Source organism: Rhyacophila brunnea, unplaced genomic scaffold, assembly GCF_057557595.1.
Source record: "Rhyacophila brunnea isolate RB1 unplaced genomic scaffold, BYU_Rbru_1.0 scaffold_6, whole genome shotgun sequence".
NCBI lineage: Eukaryota > Metazoa > Arthropoda > Insecta > Trichoptera > Rhyacophilidae > Rhyacophila > Rhyacophila brunnea.
In genome coordinates, this window is record NW_028233276.1 from 28,588,126 (window position 1) to 28,610,182 (window position 22,057).

The 22,057-nt window shown below is 29.1% G+C and overlaps 1 protein-coding gene across 4 annotated transcripts in view; it reads left to right on the forward strand.

The window, feature by feature from the left end:
• LOC147065495 (atrial natriuretic peptide receptor 1) overlaps nt 1-22,057 on the forward strand; it is a 303,943-nt gene that overhangs the window by 257,760 nt on the left and 24,126 nt on the right. For all 4 annotated transcript variants that reach the window (XM_085956505.1, XM_085956506.1, XM_085956507.1 and 1 more), the window contains exons 12-15: nt 729-1,055; nt 7,036-7,207; nt 8,356-8,511; nt 12,415-12,643. In XM_085956505.1, the coding sequence (XP_085812631.1) occupies nt 729-1,055; nt 7,036-7,207; nt 8,356-8,511; nt 12,415-12,643 (884 nt within the window). The remainder of the gene's footprint in view (nt 1-728; nt 1,056-7,035; nt 7,208-8,355; nt 8,512-12,414; nt 12,644-22,057) is intronic.

Consider the following 22,057-nt stretch of genomic DNA (forward strand, 5'->3'; position numbering starts at 1 on the left):
TAATGTGCCCCATTTCAATGAATTTAATATCATTATAAAAATGACTATAATCCATATATTTTATTATTTAATGATACAGGTGGTCACACAATATTTGTATTAATGGTTTAATTTTTTTAAATTATAAAATAGCAACACATCTTAACTAGGTACTACGAATCTAAAATTTGACCGATTTTTTACGATATAGAGAGGCCGTGTAAAATTCTTCTGGGTAATAAACACATTTTGTGAATAATTAATGAAAATAATTGAACCAAATTTGACTTCTTCATTTTGAATAGACGATTTTACATTTTTATAATGGTGATATTAACTTAGAGTAGAACTTATAGAAGTATTGGAATATACTGGTAATATTGCTTACTACCCCATTTTCAAAATACTTATCGGCACTAGAGTTTTCTACTAACCATTATCATCTTTTATACAAAGTAACTTAAATCTTTCTTTTTGAAATTCTCTTTTCAAAATAACGATAAGTACTAAGTTATTGTTATTTGTCTATTATAATATATGAAACTTTTATTATTATTCTCTATATTCTTATACGTTTTATCAATATATAAAATATCATATTTCTGAAACAAAAACAAATAAAGCTTTGAAGTATTTAACAAAAGAGTATGACAAATACAATCTGTCAATAAGAAAATTTTACTTTCGACCTATCGAATCTCATGGGAAATGCCAAATAAAGTTGACTGGAAAACGTTTTTATTTCACAGACTATATACTCCGATGACAACTTCTCACTAGCGGGCGAACGTCAGACCTTCGTCGAATGGGGGTTCCTCAAAGGGGCCAAAGTTGCAATAAAAAAAATCAACAAGACCCAAGTAGACCTAAACAAGACCCTCATGTTTGATCTTAAGAAGATGAAGGACCTTCAACACGATCACTTGGTGAGGTTCTACGGAGCTTGTCTGGAGTCTCCCAACTCCTGTTTGCTGACCGAGTATTGCCCTAAAGGTTCGCTACAGGATATTTTGGAGAACGACCAACTCAGCTTGGATTGGATGTTCAAAGTCAGCTTGATGCATGATATTGCTAGGGTAAGCTTTTTTATATCATTATAAATATTTTTTCTTTCTTATGTGTAAAAAATCTATTCTTATTTATTATTTTAATTATAATAGATACATGATAATATAGTATCACTTTTGGTACATTGTTTAAACTTTTTAATCTTTTTAATTAATTTAGGTGTCAATAATTTATCAACTTTATAATTCTGTGTGTATATGAAAAAAGGTGTTGGGCTATAAATCACCACTTTTCAAGAGAACCAATAGAATATTTAGTTTTATACAATTTTGTATGAAAACTTGAATGTTTTTAAAAACAATTATTGACTACGTTATTCATAAAATTTGAATAAACTACCACTCTAGGGGCGGTAGGTTATATGAAAGTATTGTGAAGCAGGCAGGTTATATAAAAAAGTATGGTGAGGCAGGCTGGCAATCAATTTGCGGCAAAATAAACGTTAACATTATTATATTATATGGGTACGTTATAATGACCAAAGTAAATCCTCCGTGATGCCCTGCATTTTTTTTATCGCGTCGCTATGTCTTGTAAGTTGTCGACTATTCTTGGCATGTTTCATTCAGTTGTATGAGAAAACCGATTGCTTGCCCCTCTTTTTATTAAATACCTATATACTACTACTACTTCAGCATATTCGATCATAAGAGGATTATATGGACCTTCACAGAGTGGAGGTTGTATTCACATTTTTTTTTTATGAAAAATGGATGTTACCCACTTGCTCAACCTATTAAGTTCATACTCTGACTCATACACAAATTTAAAAACAATAGTGTACTTGCCAGACCCAGGATTCGAACCTGGGACCCACAACGTTATAGGCCACCGTTCAAGCCGCGCGGCCACCGTGGGTGTGTTGAATAAAAAAAATGTGTTAAATTAACTAACTTATTCATTTTGTCATTTACGCAAATATGAATAATGCTTAATTTAGGGATGGCCAGTTTTTAATTCATATTTATATAACATTCTAACAAAACATATTACTAAAAATTATCAATACTTAATACTTTTTTCATTTTTTTAAACACACAGTTTGATGTACATACATTCATCGTTATTTGCAACGCGCATCAAGCTATAATGAAAGTTATATAACTCCAAGCTAAAAACATGTGCATAACAATGATATCTACAAAATATATTACAACACAAGAGGCTTTTCACATTTCTCCACATGTCACTGCATAGTGCATACTTATTCTAGGTAGATATTATATTATATTATGATATGCTAGCATTTTTTTCCGCATACTCGGTGGGCCGCAATAAAATACTTCGAGTTGTACACGACTAGTTTAATATCATACTCTCATAGTATCCTGGTAAATAATAAATAAACTGCTCGTAATAATATAGTCAGTAGCACTAAAATCTTACTTATTATATATACATTAGAAATTGTTATACGTCATAATACCAGTCCAACAAAAAATATACATTTTAATGGAAATATCTTAATCTAAATCCATTAATTTAATAAATTTTAATTCAAATTTCTTGAAGTGCTCTTGGTCAATTTTATTAATACTAAAAATTATACTATTGCGTTTATTAAACTAACATCATATTATAAATTACCGAAAAAAGTGAACTTTAAAATATGAGAGTAATTATTTAAGTTTCATTGTAGAATATAAATAAGATAATGTAGCAGTTTATCACTGCCTGAAAGCAACATTGCGATTAGTCAAAAATACTAGCTTTGAGATAATTAAATTTTAATTTTGTGTCATACAAATTAAATAGATAACTATATTATACTTATTTTAATTTTTCTGCAGTTTATAATAGATTATATAGGTAAAATATTTTTGTATATCATAATTAACATTAGCTTATCTCAGTAATCTTACTGTTGCCTTGAAGTTTTATGAAAATTTTAATAAATTCAACAAAGACATTTTTTTCTTTTAAATATGAGTACATTTTATTTTAAAGTTTTAAGGGCGGACGTGCTCAGCGTAGGTCAAAATGGAAATTTTATTGCATTTTCAAACCATGATCCTGGACATTTCTTAAATGTTGTAGACAGGGCTTTTTTTCCATTTAACGCGGTGGAACGGCGTTCCGGCACCTTTTTTCACGGTTTTATTTCAAAATCAATTAAACGAAAAAATATTTGCGCTTAAGTAATTACAATAATAATTCGTTAAAATGATAAAATAAGGTACAGGTGGAAGCCATTTTGAATGTTGGCGTGTTAGTGTTAGTGAAGTAACCGTATAGTTTAAATAGCAAACATGCGTATGTAACTAGCTTCATACGTATGCTGCGTATTATGATTTTGACAGTTTGACGTTTATCGCATGGCAGCATCTGCGTATATTGTTATTTACGTTTGTTTAGTCAGTTTGTGTTACGATTACGTGTTGTGCAACTATTTTATATATTATTTAGTGCAACCCCAAGTTTAAATATGAAAAAAATTTCCTGTTACTTCTCAACCACCGGCAGCGGCGCCGATTCCGCAAATAAAAAGCTCAAAACAGAAACGATGACAGAAGATATGGAAATATCGGTACATGTAGATGTTCCTGAATCATCTCTAGCTGATCTCGGGGATCAAGGTCGAACTCAAAACGATTGGCCAGACTGCTGGTCATTAGATCAAAAAAACGATTTTTGCTCAAAAAACGAATGGTTGAACGTACACAAAATGAAACTTGGCTGCACAATTTGCAGAAACGTTGGAACTCTTGGAACTGAAACGACAATGGGAATGAAAATATCCAAAGAATGGGCCAATAATGAAATCACGTATTCTGGGAAAGAGAGGAAGCTACAATTGGGGTCACTTCGAAAAAAAATTTTCGATCACAGAGGATCTATTGCACACAAAGCAGCGTTAAAATTCATTTCTGAAGCCAAAAAAAAGCAGATTGAAAATACTTTTTTAAAATCGTTATCTCGCGAAAAAGTAATAACAGCAAACATTTTTCGAACTGCATATAAAGTAGCTAAGGAAAATCAATCATTCAATATGTTTGAAAGTGAAATTAATCTCCAAGAACTAAATGGGATCGAAAAATAAATGAACTCGTTCAAGTTTTTGAAGAAAGAAAACAGAATTTTGGACCCTATTATAAATGTGCTGCAGCTGCTATAAGCAATCTGCATTTTCGTGGAGTTTTACTTCACGAAAAAGTTTCTAAAAATGATCCTCCTATTGATCCGAAAATATTTTATTCCACGTTGAAAACGTCAATTGAAAAAAGGCTGCTAGATAATAAAGATGTTGAGTTTGCACTTTGGGCTCGCGTACTTGACCAAAAATATTGGCCTGAAGACATTGATAATCGGTTGACATTTGGAGAGATGGAAATTAGAAACATTTCGATCAGGCTACAACTAGATGAACGAGAAATGATTCGTGGATTTCGCGAATACATTCTCGAAAAGACATATTCTGAAAAACTCTTGCGTTTGGTATATGCTCTGAATTCTATTCCCATTTCTTCAAGTGAATGTGAACGGGGGTTTTCGCAAATGAATCTTATTATTACCCCAACAAGAGCTTCGTTAAACACTAAAACAGTTTCGGCACTCTTGTTCATCAAACTCGTGGGACCACCCTTGACACTTTTCGATCCTTCAAAATATGTTGATAGGTGGTTACTTAAAGGAAGACATTCGGCCTTAGACTCTAACACTAAGAAAAGGAATCGAGATGATGTATCAGACGAGAATTGGAAAAAACTTTGGAAATCACTCTAAACTTTTATTTAAGTTCATAAATAAATACATTACATATGTATTTACAATTATATTTTAAAGTTAGTCTTATTTAGTCTTATTTGTACAATATATTTCAAATATAATGTATGTATTTTATTGTTTATGTAGCTTTGTTTTGACTAAAATAAAAAAATATCGTAAAAATCAACCTTTTTTTGTTCGCTTCGTGGCATAGCTCCTTTAAATTTCATTTAAGTGACATTTGAATATAATTTTATTTAGTAAAAAGCTTGACATGAAGTGAGTTCCGGCACCTTTTTTTTTAAAAAAAAAGCCCTGGTTGTAGATAATCTATTTATATAATTTTGAAGCCTTGTTATCCTTTACATTTATTATAAACATTTAATGACTGCAAAAAGTATTTTTATTACATAAAATAGTGTTCTTTTAAACCTCTCGCTCTAATGTTTTAGAATATAGTCATATTTCAGTACATGAATGTGCAGCGGTGATAAGATTTTTTACATTTATTAATTTTTAAACGCATTTATAAAATCATTAGTATAATTTATGACATGTGTTCATGTGACATGTATAATATGTGTTCAAACACGCGCGTTAACATGATCTTACTCCCTATTTCAATTTTAGTTTGTCAATTAATGGCTACGGCCGTATGTTGTAGCTTAACAACTGGGGAATGACAAAAAAAATGGCGTATTTCAAAAAAACACTACCTTATTCTTAGGTCAATAGTTATTATAAAGCAATCATTATTCGTAGTATGTTTATCACACTTGAATAGTAAAAAACATAGCTTATAATTAATATCTTTATAATTATCTTCTAATATGTTAATCTTGCCCATTTTTTGAATAATAAAATGCCTAATTCTTGTAAAATTTTGGATCACAGAGATTATCAATATAATTTTATATCGTAAATATTTTACAAAAATAATCTCGTTATAAATTATACTAATGGTTTTATAAATGCGTTTAAAAATTTAAAATGTTTAAAATCTTAATACCGCTGCACATTCATGTACTGAAATATGACTATATTCTAAAACATTAGAGCGAGAGGTTTAAAAGAACACTATTTCATGTAATAAAAATACTTTTTGCAGTCATCAAATGTTTAAAATAAATATAAAAGATAACAATGCTTTAAAATTATATAATTAGATTATCTACAACGTTTAAGGAATGACCAGGATCATGGTTTGAAAATGCAATAAAAGTTCCATTTTGACCTAGGCTGAGCATGTCCCCCCTTGATTCATTATATCGTATTTATAGCTTTCAGCAACTAATTAGCATATTTAACTCAAAATCACTTTATCTCACCGTTGTTCTCAAGTAGCGGTATATAAAATGAATGTTTTACTCGAATGAAAGATTTTTTTCAACACACTCCCTAACTTTTTTACATAATACTATTATATTATATATATATCTTTGAATTCAAAATATGTTACGGTCAAAATTCTTTACGTTTATTTATTTATTCAAAGCCAAAAGAAATCCCAAACTTAGTTTACAATCCTAGATGTCAGCTTAGACTACCAATACCATTCCAAGTATCTAGAAAATATTTTTATGATCGTTTTTATACCGCTGTAGTATTTTACACTTGTATGTTGTTTTTTTATTTTCATGCACATAAAAATACATAAAATATTGTATAAATAAAATTATATCCCAAATATTTAAAATGCATTAATTTCAAACAATAAGAGCCACAGTTAAGTCGATGGGTGAAATTTATTTTCATAATTGTATTACTCAAAATAAGTTTGCAATAAATTGTTGTTTATTACCAATAGATCTTATAAGAAATAATATCTTAATGGTGCAAGCTGAGTTTCTTTATGTAATAACCGTCAACAGAAAGTACTATCTATTTTCTTTATACCCATTTATCAGTCTTATATTTATTATATAAATATGATCTATAGGTACATGATATAATTAGAATTTCATTATTGAAGCTGGAGTTATATTTTAAGGTGTACAATATTAAGGCATATTTTCAATTAGGATGAAAATAAATAATATATATTATATAAGTACATAATATTCGTTAGAAACTTTATAATTGCTTTTATTTAGAACATAAATAAACGATGTTTTGTAATAATGAAAGTAAGATTTATTAAAATTGTAAAACATATTTTTTTATAAAAAAATCAAGCGACACAGCAATTAATTAAATTTTTCCATCAACAGTCTTCATCAGGATGTTTGTAATTATTCTGTCACCGAATTTAATACAATTTGTCATGTTCTTTGTTTTTTACAGGGCATGGCCTACCTCCACGGGACAGAAATAAAATCTCATGGAGCTCTTAAGTCTTCCAATTGTGTTGTTGACAGTCGCTTTGTGCTAAAGATCACAGACTTTGGGCTTCACGTACTCAGGTCTAATTCTTCAGAAGAACCAGAAGACAAAGAAACCTATTCGTACTGGCGACGTAAGGAATCCTTTATAATATAATATTAAATTCATAAATCTTTGGTGTCCGGATAACACTACAAAGGTATAAAATTATAGAAAATTTTGCCTTTGAATAAAATCACCGACGTCATTAAATTTTATGCTGCTAACATTATATTGCAAATACTACATAACGTCACCTTACTATTAAGACCTCGTAAGTCCGATATTATGGAAAAATGAAATTTGTTCGACAAAATTTAAACAAAAAAAATTAACTAATATCAAACCATCGACAAATTTTAAAAACTCGTAGGTCTCGAGGTTTCAAACATGGAATTAAAACCTCGTATTTCACAATCAGTGTTAGCAGATTCATCGATTAGAGATGTGTTTAAAATAATATTGTTTGTATTACGTTTTTTGCTTCCCCTCAACATTCTTTTCAAACAGACTTACGATGTTTTAATAGTAAGAGTGAAGATAAGTAAAATTAATGAACACACACAAGATTTGAGAATGATAAAATCTTTTTATTGAAAGATCATTTTAAAATACATAGGAAAATGGTAAATCGAGTGTAATTCAAAACTCACATCGTTCACTGTCCGGGTGAATGCTATATTCTTGCGAATTGTTTTTATAGTATGAATATATTGAGTTTTTTTTTTAATTTATGCTCAATTTCACTGAAAAAAGATTTTAGAGTTTCTTATTTTTATAATCCCGCTTATATACTGTCTGAACACTACAGAATTATTCTCTGCTAATAACACTTGTAAGTAATCAAAAACTCTTGGCCTGATTTTTTTGTCGCTAGCTGTTCTTTTTTTAATTTTTAACCCAAATTTTTAATTGATAAAAAAAATACAAGAGAAGAGATTACAAAATAAATAAAATTTACCATCATATAAGTATTCAGTTCAATTGTATATAATTTTCAAGTAATTTTCACCTAAATATACATACTTGATCTTCAAAAACTCCACTGCGACGCTAACTGATTATGTTTTGCCATTACCCGCCGCAGGTCTTTATCTTGATTACCTACTGTAAACGTCGCTTAATTTAAATTGTTTATCAGTTTTCTACCGCGAATTGACAGCAAACATCATTAAAGTTCTATAAACTTGCTTAAATAAAATGAAGAAGTTTTTTCATTCCACGGAGTTTTGTTTGTTTTAGGGCAACTGTGGACAGCTCCAGAATTATTGAGAATGGATTCTCCCCCCATTGAAGGTAGTCAAAAAGCAGACGTTTATTCATTTGGAATAATCGCTCACGAGATTGTTTCGAGACAAGGGGTTTATTGGCTGGGATCCGATACGCCTCCTCCAAAAGGTTAGTATTGAATTTGTCCTCTATCATAATATTATATTATTATAATAATGACTATTTTTTAAAACATTCACTTAATAACCTTTTCTTTACTGTTGTAATAAATTTCGCTGCAGGTAATTTATCACATTGCGTTACCATACTAGTTTAACAATAATAAGTTTTTTTAAAATAACAATGCCAATAATATAGACATACATATAAATAAAAATGATTTTTGTCGTTCATACATGTCATTAAGATTATTAAAATATTGCTACTACTACTGCACACCCATCGTGGTCGCGTGGCTTGAGCGTTGGACTATCACGCCGTGGGTCTCAGGTTCGAATCCTGGGTCTGGGACACATATTGTTTTTCAATTTGTGTGTGAGTCAGGCTATGGACCCAATAGGTTGAGCAAGTGGCTTATATCCATTTCTCATAAAAACAAAATCTGTTAATACAAACCTCTACTCTGTAGAGAAATGGATATAAGCCACTTGCTCAACCTTTTCGGTAAAACCAATATGTGAAGCACCTAGTTTCAAAACCCCCTAAAATGATTTTGAACGAAAAATGAGAAAAACTCATATCTATTAAATCTGTGAACTTTATGTATTTATTATTTAATACGTACGTTCTAAAGAGTATTTTGGCTTATCAATTTTAGGGGAATTTGCAAAGCACACCCAACCATTTTAGCGGATTTTGAAATTTACCATAATTTTTGATCATATTGATCACATGATATTTTGGCGTTTTTTTAAGTTCAATCTTTGGCTATCATATAGGTAGCAAAAATATCCATTTAAATACATATCTAACTCAAATTTTAAAAAACCATTTAGGTGCTTTTGAAACAAGGTGTACTTTCCAGACCCTAGATTCGAACCTGGGATCCACGACGTTATAGACCGACGCTTAAGCCACTCGGTCATCGTCGGCCTATTAAATAAATAATAAAATCTCGTACGAACTAGGCACGAATAAGTGACGTGAAGTTTTTGTGGTAAATCCTACCAGATTTCAAATTTAAAAATATTAAAAAAAAATATCTTAACATAATGGTTTTTCATAATAATAAAATAATTATATTATTTAACATGGCCCAGTATTTAAAAAATGTGTCAACTTTTAAATATACAAATAATATTAAAAAAAAATTGTAATTCAACATTTAAAATTGCTTTATTATTCGATAAAAAGAAATTTAAAAATTATAATAATTTACTTTTCACCTGGCTTTCAACACAATAAAACTATCCAAAAATTTACCTGTATGAATGCATAATTTTATTAAAAAAGAGTATTTTTTCATATATTTTGTATGGATTGTATTTACAAAGTATAAACTGATTTTGTAAATAATAATGAAACCGCAAACGGGAACCGGCTTGTCAAGGGCAAATATATTGCTCAATATATCCGGGGACGATAGATTTTGCTTACCATGTATGCAAGAATAATACACTTTTTACATGTTGTGTTGACTATTTATTTTGATTTAGTTCATATACATTTATATAATATGTGCGATAATAATCAAAATTGTATGGATAAATTCAATTCGTGAAAAATATGCAAAAATGTTTCTATTATTTCTCGATTCAAAGTATGTAAATATTTCTGTATGTTCAATAAAGGATTTTTTTTTGTGTTCGGTTGTTGATTAAAAAAAAATCCTTAAATCAAAAATTGTTGCTTAAAAATTAGTAGAGTTACTACTTCATAACTTTGCACTCCGGCTTTACGATAAAAATGATGTAATATATTCTAAAAACATTTTTTTACATAGGTATATTATCTATTTATTTTTTTATTACTACATATTAATACAAGTGAATAAATATCATTTGATCTAATTTTATATGAAGTAATCAGACAAAGAGACGTATAAATGTAGCATTCATTACTGGTATAAATAAAACCCTGTCAATCTAACATTGATTCTGTGGAGATTGATATGACAAACAATAACCATACGACGAACATAATGACGTAATGTGCTGTACACTACCCAATTAATATAAAATTAATAAATAGAAAATAATCAATTGAAATAAGGAAATATTAGATACCCAAGCAGAACTTGGATATAATTCTGAATTTAAATGTAGGTATGTCTGTTAAAATATATGCATATTATGCTCTGGCTGAAGGCGAATATAGGAAAAAATGGAATTTAATATTTTTTTTATTTACGACGAATAAAACATGAAATATATATTTACAGCTTTGCCATTGTTTGTATTTGAGTTTTCTTTTTATCAATATTCCCATGAAAGCAAAATTTTGGTAGCAAACAAGAAAAACTTTTCATATTAAAGGTGTTAAAAACTATAGATGATTCTCTGTATAATACGCATTAACTCCAATTTAGGAACATTCGCCAAAACAAATTTATATTCACCTCATATGTGTTATAACAAAGACCAGAATTATAATGCATTTTATACTATATTTAAATAGGTACATATGATACTTTTATTATTATTTATTTATTAGCATTTTCTGTATAATAACACTCACTTATGTGTGATATTTTATGTTACAGTATCGTGTTAAATAAATCATTATCATAAGGCTTGAAGTACACAGAGATTTAATATAAACTTAGTTTTGTCATGTACCCAAGAATACAAAAAACCCTGAAATAGACCAGTCTGTAATGATAACAAGGCTACGTTAGCAAACTTGTATAAATTTACATATTAGGAATATTTCAATGTCATGAAACAAGGGAACAGTTTCTTCTTGGTCGTAGTTGTGTCCAGTATCCTACCTATACTATTGTTTTCTATGTCTATTGCTAACATTATTCTCATTAGTGTTATTAAGGGATATTAATTAAAAGGTTTGTGTACCCTAAAAATTCTTTATGTAAGAATTTTTTTAAGAAATGTTCACTTTAAAAAAAAATTGTTGAGAATTATTAAAGGTCCCAAAAAATCAGTTTAACATTGACATTGAAATAGAAATGACGGTGAATTGAATCAAGGTACAACTACATTTGTGACAAATACTCCATACAAAGCGATTTGGTAAAGTCCTTTTTCTTAAGAAAAATAAATTTTAAAATCTCCTCAAAGGTTAAAAACGCCAATACAGTCATGTATCTCAAGTATTGAATTTAGGATTACACAAATACATACTGAATCTAAATTATCGAATCTTCAACAAATTTAAACAAATGCTTTGAGATAACCCAAAGTTATTTTGTATGTAAACTTTCCTTGAGATATTAGCACTATCTGTATCATAATATGAAATGCAACATTCTTTCAACGACTATAATTAAAATACTATTTAATTGCGATTACCATTTACTGTTTTCATAAAACCTTTGATAGTTACCCCTTTCTTATCATAATACTAGTTATAACAACAAAATAAATTGTGATGTGGTTAAAAATATGTGAATAAGGATACTTAGAGCGCAATGCAGAACTATTTGAGTTAACTTGGCAATCAACACTATCTAGAGTTACAAATTTAACTCGACTTAGTTAGTTCTTTCTTGACCGTATTTTAAATGGTTTCGTTTTGGGCCACTGCCTTTTTTCGCGGATATACTACCTGAGGCTACATAACGTATTATTATGTATGAATACTATTGGCGACGCAATCTAAGTTGCCGATACTGGCCTCTTTAAGACAGGCACATATCTTAGGGACATACGCTTCTTAGTATGATACTGAATATTCTTAGACCCATTTCACATGGGACACCTGTGTGTCGCCACTGGCATGGCAAGATTCCGCATTTACACATAACTGAATGGGCGCATTCAGACGGGGACATACGAGTGTCGCGTTTGAAACGAGTCTTGGAATGTTCCTTGGTATATATATATATATATATATATATATACTAACATTGTCTCTACGTCATGTTAATATTCTTATATTTTTTTTTCTTTTCAGACATCGTGTGTCAAGTTAAAATGGGTCCATCACCAAACTCATTCACATCAGTTCAAAACTTAGCATTTGGAATAGCATTTCAAAAATTTGATCCGCTCAGACCCCTTATTGTAAATGAAGCATGCGAAAGCGAGCAGGTTGCTGGACTAATGAGAAGATGTTGGGCTGAAGATCCGGCTGACAGACCTGACTTTGGCGCCCTCAAAACGAGTATTAGAAAGTTGAACAAGTAAGTGGATTAATGTATTTAAGTGTATATATTATAATAACTATGCCCGTAATTAGTAAAAATAACAGTTTATAATTAAATTTGATGGAGTATTACAATATGACTAAGGGTCAAAAGACACATCAACGCAAGCGCGTTGATTGCATTGATGATTGCGTTAACGCTGGTTTTACGTAATTCCAAATGTATTCAATTGCATTCAATAATTCCAATCGGATACTTTTGGAATCAAATAAGATCTCCAATGAAGTTTGCGTTTCCGTGTCTTCTAGCCCTAATTAGTAACCTCTCTATGTCTCAATAGTAACTTAAAGACTTTCTTTCAATTAGAGGTAATGATCCGTTCTGACTGGTTAGTTAGTTATTAGGTATTTGAGTCAGTTAGAAACATGAACGTATTGCGCAATAATATTTTAACACGCGAGTCTTTTTTTTAAATTTTATCACTCATGACTAGGGATTGCAATACCGGTATTTAAAAACCGGTATTCAATTATTTATCGATACCGAAATACCGGTTTCAAAAATCCAATATACCGGTATTTTTGGTATTAAAAAAGCATACACGTTTATGTTATTTTTCATTATGTATTTACTACTATGTATTGTATATTCAATTAAATGTATAAGTTGTATGTTGTCGAAACGCAAATATATTGACTTGAACCACAAAATGTTAAATAAAATTAAAACAAAATTCCTCAAACATACTTATGGAATTGTCGCTACAAATTAACTTGTTTCTAAAAAGAAATTATTCGTGGCAAACATTTCCAATTGACTATAGCTTGCTACATACATCCAACAAACGTTGAATTTGAGAGAGACTTTTCTGTACCTACCCGTAGTATTTGTAAAAACTAGCACTTCTAAAATATTATGATCAATACATATTGATAAAGGTCAACAAAATAAATGTAAATAGGTACTTTAGGTAGCCATAAAATAATGTTTTAAATAGTTATATTTATAGGTACTTCTTTTTTTCTATAATATGTTTTGACGAATACCGGTATTAATGCCGGTATTCAATAAGAAATACCGTAATACCGGTATTGATATATTCATTCGATATTCCTGTTCATGACGTCTCACTATTCAACTAGGATATGAAGTTTATATCACTATGAAGATTTACACAACATGACACCTAATTTCTACTTTTTATTCTAAAGCGTAAATTTTTATTTTTATTTCAACAGTTACCTAATTAATATCTCAAATGTGTGTATTCTAGTCTTGGCTTCTATTCAGTTGGTAGGTATTACCATATTTTATAAGTCGCTTGAAATGTTTGCTACCCAGAATTTTACTCTACCGTAAATACAAACATCGCATATATTTGCATTCAATCATGTAACTCCATTAACCCACTAATAATAAGTTGCGCAAACAATGCGATAGAACTAGGGGGACAAAATACTATTTATAATATATAAGTAAGGTTACCATGTTTGATCTTCTTATACCGAGTGCAAATTACATTTACAGACTTCTTTACGAGGATTAGCTATTTGCTTAATCACTGCATCAAATACACATTAAAAAAAATGCTTTTTTTACCATACGTTAGTTTGAATTTACACCAATGCTTATATGTATACAAAAACAGCCGCTCTACATACTTAGCCAATGTAGGCACTATATAATTATAATGTATGTGATTTAAAGTTTATCATTTAAGTAAGTTATGTTTTTCTTTATTTAAGCTTGCTTTTGAGTTGTGTCGTATATCATATTGTATCTCTTATCATATAATTGTAAACCAAGTAACAATTCAACTCGAAGAAAATGAATGGTAAATTATTAATATTGATACCCGAAAGCAACATAGGGATAAGTAAAAATATGTTTGTTTCGAGATAATTTAATTTTAATGTTTGTATTATAGAAATGACATATTTAAATAATATATATTTATAATAAATAATAACGGTGAAATTTTTTTTTCTACCATTAACATTGGGTTATTTCAATTATCTCAGTATTAGTTATAGGACAATCTTAATAAATTAAATACTTTTATTTTTGCTTTTAAATGGGATATTAAAACTTTTTTTCTTAATCTCAGTGATTCATTATATAAGTGTACCTTTTAACAATCGATTTACATACTTATCTAAAAAAACTACTTTTTTCATTTTATCTCACTGTTGCTTTCAGGAAGCGTTATTACATACATACTTTTTTATAGTGAAAATATTTAATTCACACAATTGTCTATCGTAAGAAGATACTATTTAAAGTACCTTGATTTATATTAAGCGTAGCATAAAATGAAACTTAGAATTATCCGTATTTATAACTATGAATGATGAAAATGTTTACACATTTTAAAGTAAATACTCAATTTATTATTTTAACGACATATGCCTTAAATGTCATATTAAAAGATTACTAATTTACTTATATAATCATACCACTCAGCAACGTGTGTCACACTTCAATAATTGTAATCTGTTGTCAAAACAAATTAAAGTGGCGGAAGCGATCGTCAGCATTTCCTCAATCATAACCTAGATCAGCAGTGTATATTATGCTTTATTTAATTACGACAATATCTCTTGTAACGTATTGAGTTCATTTGAATAAATAGCGAGGACGATCCATAATTCACCACTCATCTCGAGCTCCCTCACTCGACTCACTAATCATCTCGAGTCCGGTCACTCGACACAGTCACTCGTCATTCGACATTCGTCTCACGAGCACAAACTCCCGAACTCGTCGCCCGATCATCATTATAACTGGATCGCGGCTCTGTCTGAGTACTAAGCTCACCGTGATTACTCTCCACCGTTAATTTTTACTCAGAGTTACAATTCTCTGTACTCTGTGTCGAGACAATAAACATCCACATACATCTCTTATACTGCTGTCTCAATTATCTCATTACCTTTATCTCATTGATCGCCAAAGTGGTGACCCCTACGGGAAAAAAATATTGTACAAATAATTAATTAAGTACTAAAAGGAGCCCTTTTTATGCCAAAATCCAAATATGTAATTATGGATACCTACATAGTTATACTTTTCATTATAATATATTATACAACTTACATAAATATGTATAAAAATGTTCGTTGTGTCTCATATTATTTTCATTTAGAAAATATCATTTGAATAATAAAATATTTTATATAATATTATAATGGCCATGTTAGCACGTTAGTTTCATCTGTTAAGATATTTATTCAAATAAAACAGAAATACTAAAAGTCGTCAACGTGTTGTTCGGCATACCGTGAAAAGGGTTAACAAGCACGAATCCGGCACGTAGAGGGTACACTTCATTTCGACAATAGCTTTTGAAAGGTGAGAAGGTTACGCAAGATATTCAAATTTCATCATCCCCTATCAATCGAGCTTTCGAAAGTTTCTTCACCGGAAGGCATTTAATTGCAAACAAGCCTTAGCGATAGATAGTTAAATTTCACGCAGAAGTTTTCATTCTATATGCTGTCACCGTAGCGAGTGTGTCAGGCGCGTGACTTGAATAATGAAAGCGAATCAGAACATGTTACATACTGAATAGCGTATAAGTGTTTCAACTATTCTTGGAAAAATCATAAGACTGAAAATATTCGGCCTATCTGAAAAATACGTCGAACCAAACACGTAGATAAATAAAGCTGTCAATATTTCAAATAATAGGATTCTCTTTGAAGCATCTATCAGGGCGGTCACGAAACAAAGAAATCGTATAATCACAAAACGGACATGGAATAGAAAAATCCACTATTTGCTCTCTTACTAGAATATACTAACGTACGGTTTGGCAAATAGCGGTTCTTGAATCACGATTTTTTTATGATTTTTCAAAAATATTAAATGTGAAATAAAATCACTTTAGTTTAACAATTAATGATTATTTTTCAGAACGTAGTTAGAATACTTTTATGATATTTCAGTTATTTATATCAACATTTATTACGAGCTATAAAACTATCCTTAAAACGATCTAAATTGCTAAAATTCAAACGATGGACATTTAAGATAGAGTTTATTCTGTTAAATCTATATATACCTTACCTAGACGTGTAATTATTTTTCATTCCATTTTATTTATTTTTATTATGACTCAGAGAATGAGAAATTTTATTAAAGGAGAGGGATGGATTTTTAATATTCTGTTTTCTTTACATACTGAATTGCAATCCGATCCAGATCTTGGATGCCTTTCAAAATAATATGTTCCCTGGCAGTGTTTCTAAAAGAAGTTAAAGTCAACCACTTTTCAACATATTAAGTGGATGTTCATATTCAAATATGCATTAAAATACATTTTCGAAACAAAAAAGCGATACTATAAAGTTTATTTATGCGGACTTAAAATACTTTTGGGTAATTATTACAATAGTTTTAGGTGAAGACAATTCAATAGCTTGACATCTGCATAATTTTATCTAAGATATTTTTACTCTTATCTTTCACGTTATACTTATATACAATTAGTATTTTTTCCTGAACGCTTAAATGATTTTTTACTTCTTATTTTACAGTATTATGCACTACATATTACGTAGGTATGTGATCAATCATTTTTAAGCACGAACCTATATCAAGAGTATATTTTTAATAACCGAAAAACCGACGAGAACTTGGAATAATGCATCAATTTGAAACCTACCAACACAATAATTATAGACCTTAAAAAACTTTTTTTTTCATATTACATGTAATATTTTTTTTAATGTATGTATTTATTCTTTTAAAATCGAAAAAACCATTTTCATTTTCAATATGCTAAAAATATTTTTTTATATTAATAATAGAATAATTTACATTCAAAAAACCTTCTCTAATCAATAATAAAAAATATTTATCTTAACTTATTATCAATTAACCCGTACTTACAAAAAAAATCTTAATAAAAAGTTTACCGATTTCTGTTAAATAACGTATACCGATGAAAAATCTACTATCGCGTTGGATACATAGTTTACGTAAGTTTTCTTATAAAAAATACATTTTCCTATATTTAACAAAATGTAACAAATAAAATTTAGGAAGAATATAATATAATAATTTGCTAAATTTTATAATGAACGTTTTATATAATTATTTTGAAATATTGTTTTTTGAATATGTAATTCAATATTAAAAGTAAACACCACAACTTATTGCGGTAAGTATATAATATATATCGTGAAAATTTTCATAATTTCTGCCCCGTCCTCCGACCCCACCCTAGAGTTCTTGCTGTATTACTAAGCTACAACATACACAAAGCATTTACGTGTACTAAAAATAATGCAATAAGTTCTGTTATCTCAAAAAATACATCGGCAATAATTATAGTTTATTATATTTCTATGTACCCGTATTTAGAGTATCGAACCACTCTCAATTTTTTATCAAGGCATTGGTACCTGTGTACCGAATTTCAAATCTCTTCATATATATACGAAAATTGACCGTCGCATAAAAAGTTAACAGAAAAACTTAAAAGGCAAACAACGTTGGAAAATTTAGCTTATTTTTAATATAATAGAATGTTATATTAAATGAATATTGACTGGCTGAAAATCTTATTCTTGTTCCTACATTACGATAATGTAGAATGCATTAATAATAATTAATTGACGTGGATTTTAGCCGACTCCAAATAAAGTTTCTTAATACTTTGGACGCGGAAGACGCACCCGGCGCGTAATGGCCAGGCGGCCAATCGATGTAATTAACGTGCATTTTAAAGGTGCTAATTAAAAAATCATTATCTACTCAGCAACGAATGAGTGAACTGATGATTTACGATAAATGATTGTCAGTCATAAGATATATTATGCTCTTGAATCAAACACACATTGAAAAAAATAACATGTGAATTTTCCAGTCGCGTGGCTTGAACAGGCGATCCACGGCTTCAAAAACGTACATTATGCCACTGGATTACTGTGGGCGGATTTTTATGTGGAGTAATTACTAATAAATTAATGACCTTTGATAATTTCTTTTAGATCAATGTGAGATAATTTGGGAACTAATTACATACCAAATTAGCCAATGTGTTCATATATCACTTTCTTATAACTTGCGTAATAAGTGATTGATGTACAATATAGGAGAGTGGGCGATCATATTATCAACCCTCTGATTGGTGCTCAAGAGATGAAACGTGTCATTATATTTATTATTCATCCCCTACCAATCTATCAAACGTTCATTATTTTCACTAAGAACCGTTGCTCATGTACATACAGTTATTTATCGTTAGTGCACAGTTCATTTCAAAGATGAATATTACAAAACCTATTACAAAACCTATTACAAGGACCATTTAATGCGTTTACTGAATATATTAATAGAGAGTATCTATTATATTTATGACAGGTTTTTAGAAACATTTTAAATATTCAAAATTTGTTTTTACAAGTAATTGATTTTTATTTAGTAGGAACAAGTTTTTTACATTTTTTTGATTAAGTATATTAATTTATGATATAAGCAAAATTTAACTGTTTGTCTAAGATGCCAAAAACTGAAACCATAAAAATGATTCAAATGGAATTAATAGTACAAAATCAATTATAATTTTAATTCAAATTCTACCAAGTTCCCCCGGCCGTTAGTATTAATTTTAATATTACAAAATGTATTACGAAATTAGTGTTAACATATTTTACCACGTTTTCAAGTCAAGCAGCATTACTTTTTACAACGTTTTTCTTAGCTTGTATTCTTGTTTGTCCGGTGGTTGTTTATCCAGTACAAATCTTGCAATCGATTTTTAACTAACTCCCGACTAGCTAGATATTTGAAACTTTTAGAATATATCAAAATATGATGCCAATGCATTCTTTTAATACTTTTAGCCATCTTTCAGTAGGATTGAATTCATTTTCAGTTAATTCTGTTTTGTATAAAAAGTTATTTCGGAAGAAATCCGTAATCCAATCCACTATTATTGGTTGCTAAGGGGGTGGTCCTAACAACTAAATTATTAATATATACGTGCGTTACTATGGAAATCAACACTGACATTTCAGTATTCTATATTTGTTTGTTTGTTGCAAAATAGCAAAAAAATGATTTGTTGACAATTGCTTTATTTGTCTAAAATTATTTATACATAGAATTGTCAAGTTTATAATATGATTCAACAGAAAATTTAAAAACGTTGTACATAAAAAGTTCTTTTTATCTTGTAATTATTTTTAAATATACTTCAATATTATTTATATCTATATAATAAGATAGCATACTACATATGTCATGCAATGTTGGTAGAGTGATCTCATCAGAAGTCGATTCTTTCATTTGGCAAAATTCTTGTATTATTTAATAACAATGTTTGTTTGATTCAGAACGAGTTGATTGAACGACTGGCTAAAAGTTTTTACATATAAAAATGTTTGTTGATGTAATCGCTTCATATTTGTAGTAATTTACCTAATTTGTATTTAGTATACCACGCTTTATAGTAGATAATAATATGTTGTATAGATAATATTATAACCAGAACTACTATTATTTATTTTGATTATTTTGAAATGCATGTAATTCAACAGTATGTAGTTTATCATCATAAGATCTCAAATATTTAGTATAAAGGATTTTAATCAATTTTATTATTGGCACTTGATAATATTAGAATAATTAATATTGACCTAAAACTCTAAATACATTTACCGAAAAGAAAAATGCGGATCATATAAAATATGTTTGTTGTTGAAAATTGCGTAGGTACGTATATATTTGAAAGATGGTTCAAAATTAATAGGTGATTTTTTAAACATAGTTTAAAAGTTACGATAATAATTATTTAGGTGATTTTTCTCAAATTACGGCAGATTGATTGTCTATCATAAATACATAATACTTATATACATAATTTTGAAAACACTTTCTGCGAAAATATATTATTACCAATAGAAAAAATCTTTTTGAAAAAAGTAAGCCGCCCCGCAGAAATCGAACTTGCATCTCTCGGTCAGTTATCAGTGACGTCAATTAGTAATTTAAGTAATACCTACCTTGATTTTAAATACAAAAGCCGATCACCAATAGTAGTTCAATTAATTGGAAAGCGCCTCAGTGAGTATCAAAAAGCTAATAGTTAAAGTTTGTCGCAATTAAGTATGACTCTTTCAGTATTGTGGACTGGAGGGAATCGAACCCTGCATCTCCCGTGTTTACGTTTCATCCGCGCATTACCTCTATGTTACGCAGTGACATACTAATTGCGACAAATTTTAACTATTGGCCACTAATATAATTTCTCAGAAAGTGTTCAAAGTTTCAAAATTATGTATTTTCAATAATTAGAATGGTACATTCTTAAATCTTGTGAATTATTCGTTGAATAAAACAAATGGTTAATTATAATACTTGTGTCAATGTATTGTCATTATATGTTACATTATATGTATGTCAATACTATCCAACAGCTATAATATCGACTCCAACAAATTTGCCAAATTTCTCTTTGAATGGTGAAACATTTAAAAAATATTCTGTAACTATGAGTTTCAAATATCAAATACTTTTATTACTTTATTTTACTGATTGCTTACATAATATATGTGAAAATAAAGTAAAAACACACATATAACTGAAAATAAAAATATATAATATATTATAATAGAGGTGATAAAGATTGACGAAATATAAATAACAATATACAAGTTAAAAATTAGTTAGGAGCAGTTTTTTATAAATAAATACTTATAAGTGTGTGAAAGGGGATTCATGTATTATGTAACTGCTTTTTTTGAAAAGTTATAATCATTTTTAGCATTGATCTATAATATATAAAAATGTTTTTTTTTATATCTTAGAATCGTATCCAATTTGAGTATTTTGGTATTGGCTATTTTCGTTCAAACACTGAAGGTATTATTTATCAATAAACGTAAATCAATATGTTTTTTTTTCAAAATGATGAAAATGAAAATTTTGTCTCATTTACTGGAATAATGAAAACTATAATGGCATCTTTATAATGTATTCAACTTATCAGAAGTTTACTTATATTCTTTAAACGTCAGTTTCTTAATTGCAAACGCAAATATAAATCGAAACAGTGAATTAAATGTACTATAGTTGCTATTTACTCACTCATTGAAAATTGAAATAATACAAATATGTTAATTATAATGTTTATACATAGCGAAACATCTGTTATTATTGTGGACTTTTACATTAAATATACTAAATTTTACATTATATTATTAAGCATGAAGATATATTGAAGTAAGTTTATTGTGTACAAAATATGTGCATTAAAATATAACAAACTATTTAACAATATGGCTCGATTCAACTATGTTGCCAGGTGATATTCTTTATCAGAATCCTCACAAATACCAACGTCTGAACGGTGAAAGCATAGGTACTATCAAACCATATGAAGTTTTCTACGCGCGGGTTGTGACATCTCTATTTTCTAGCAAAATGACTACCCCGTTATTT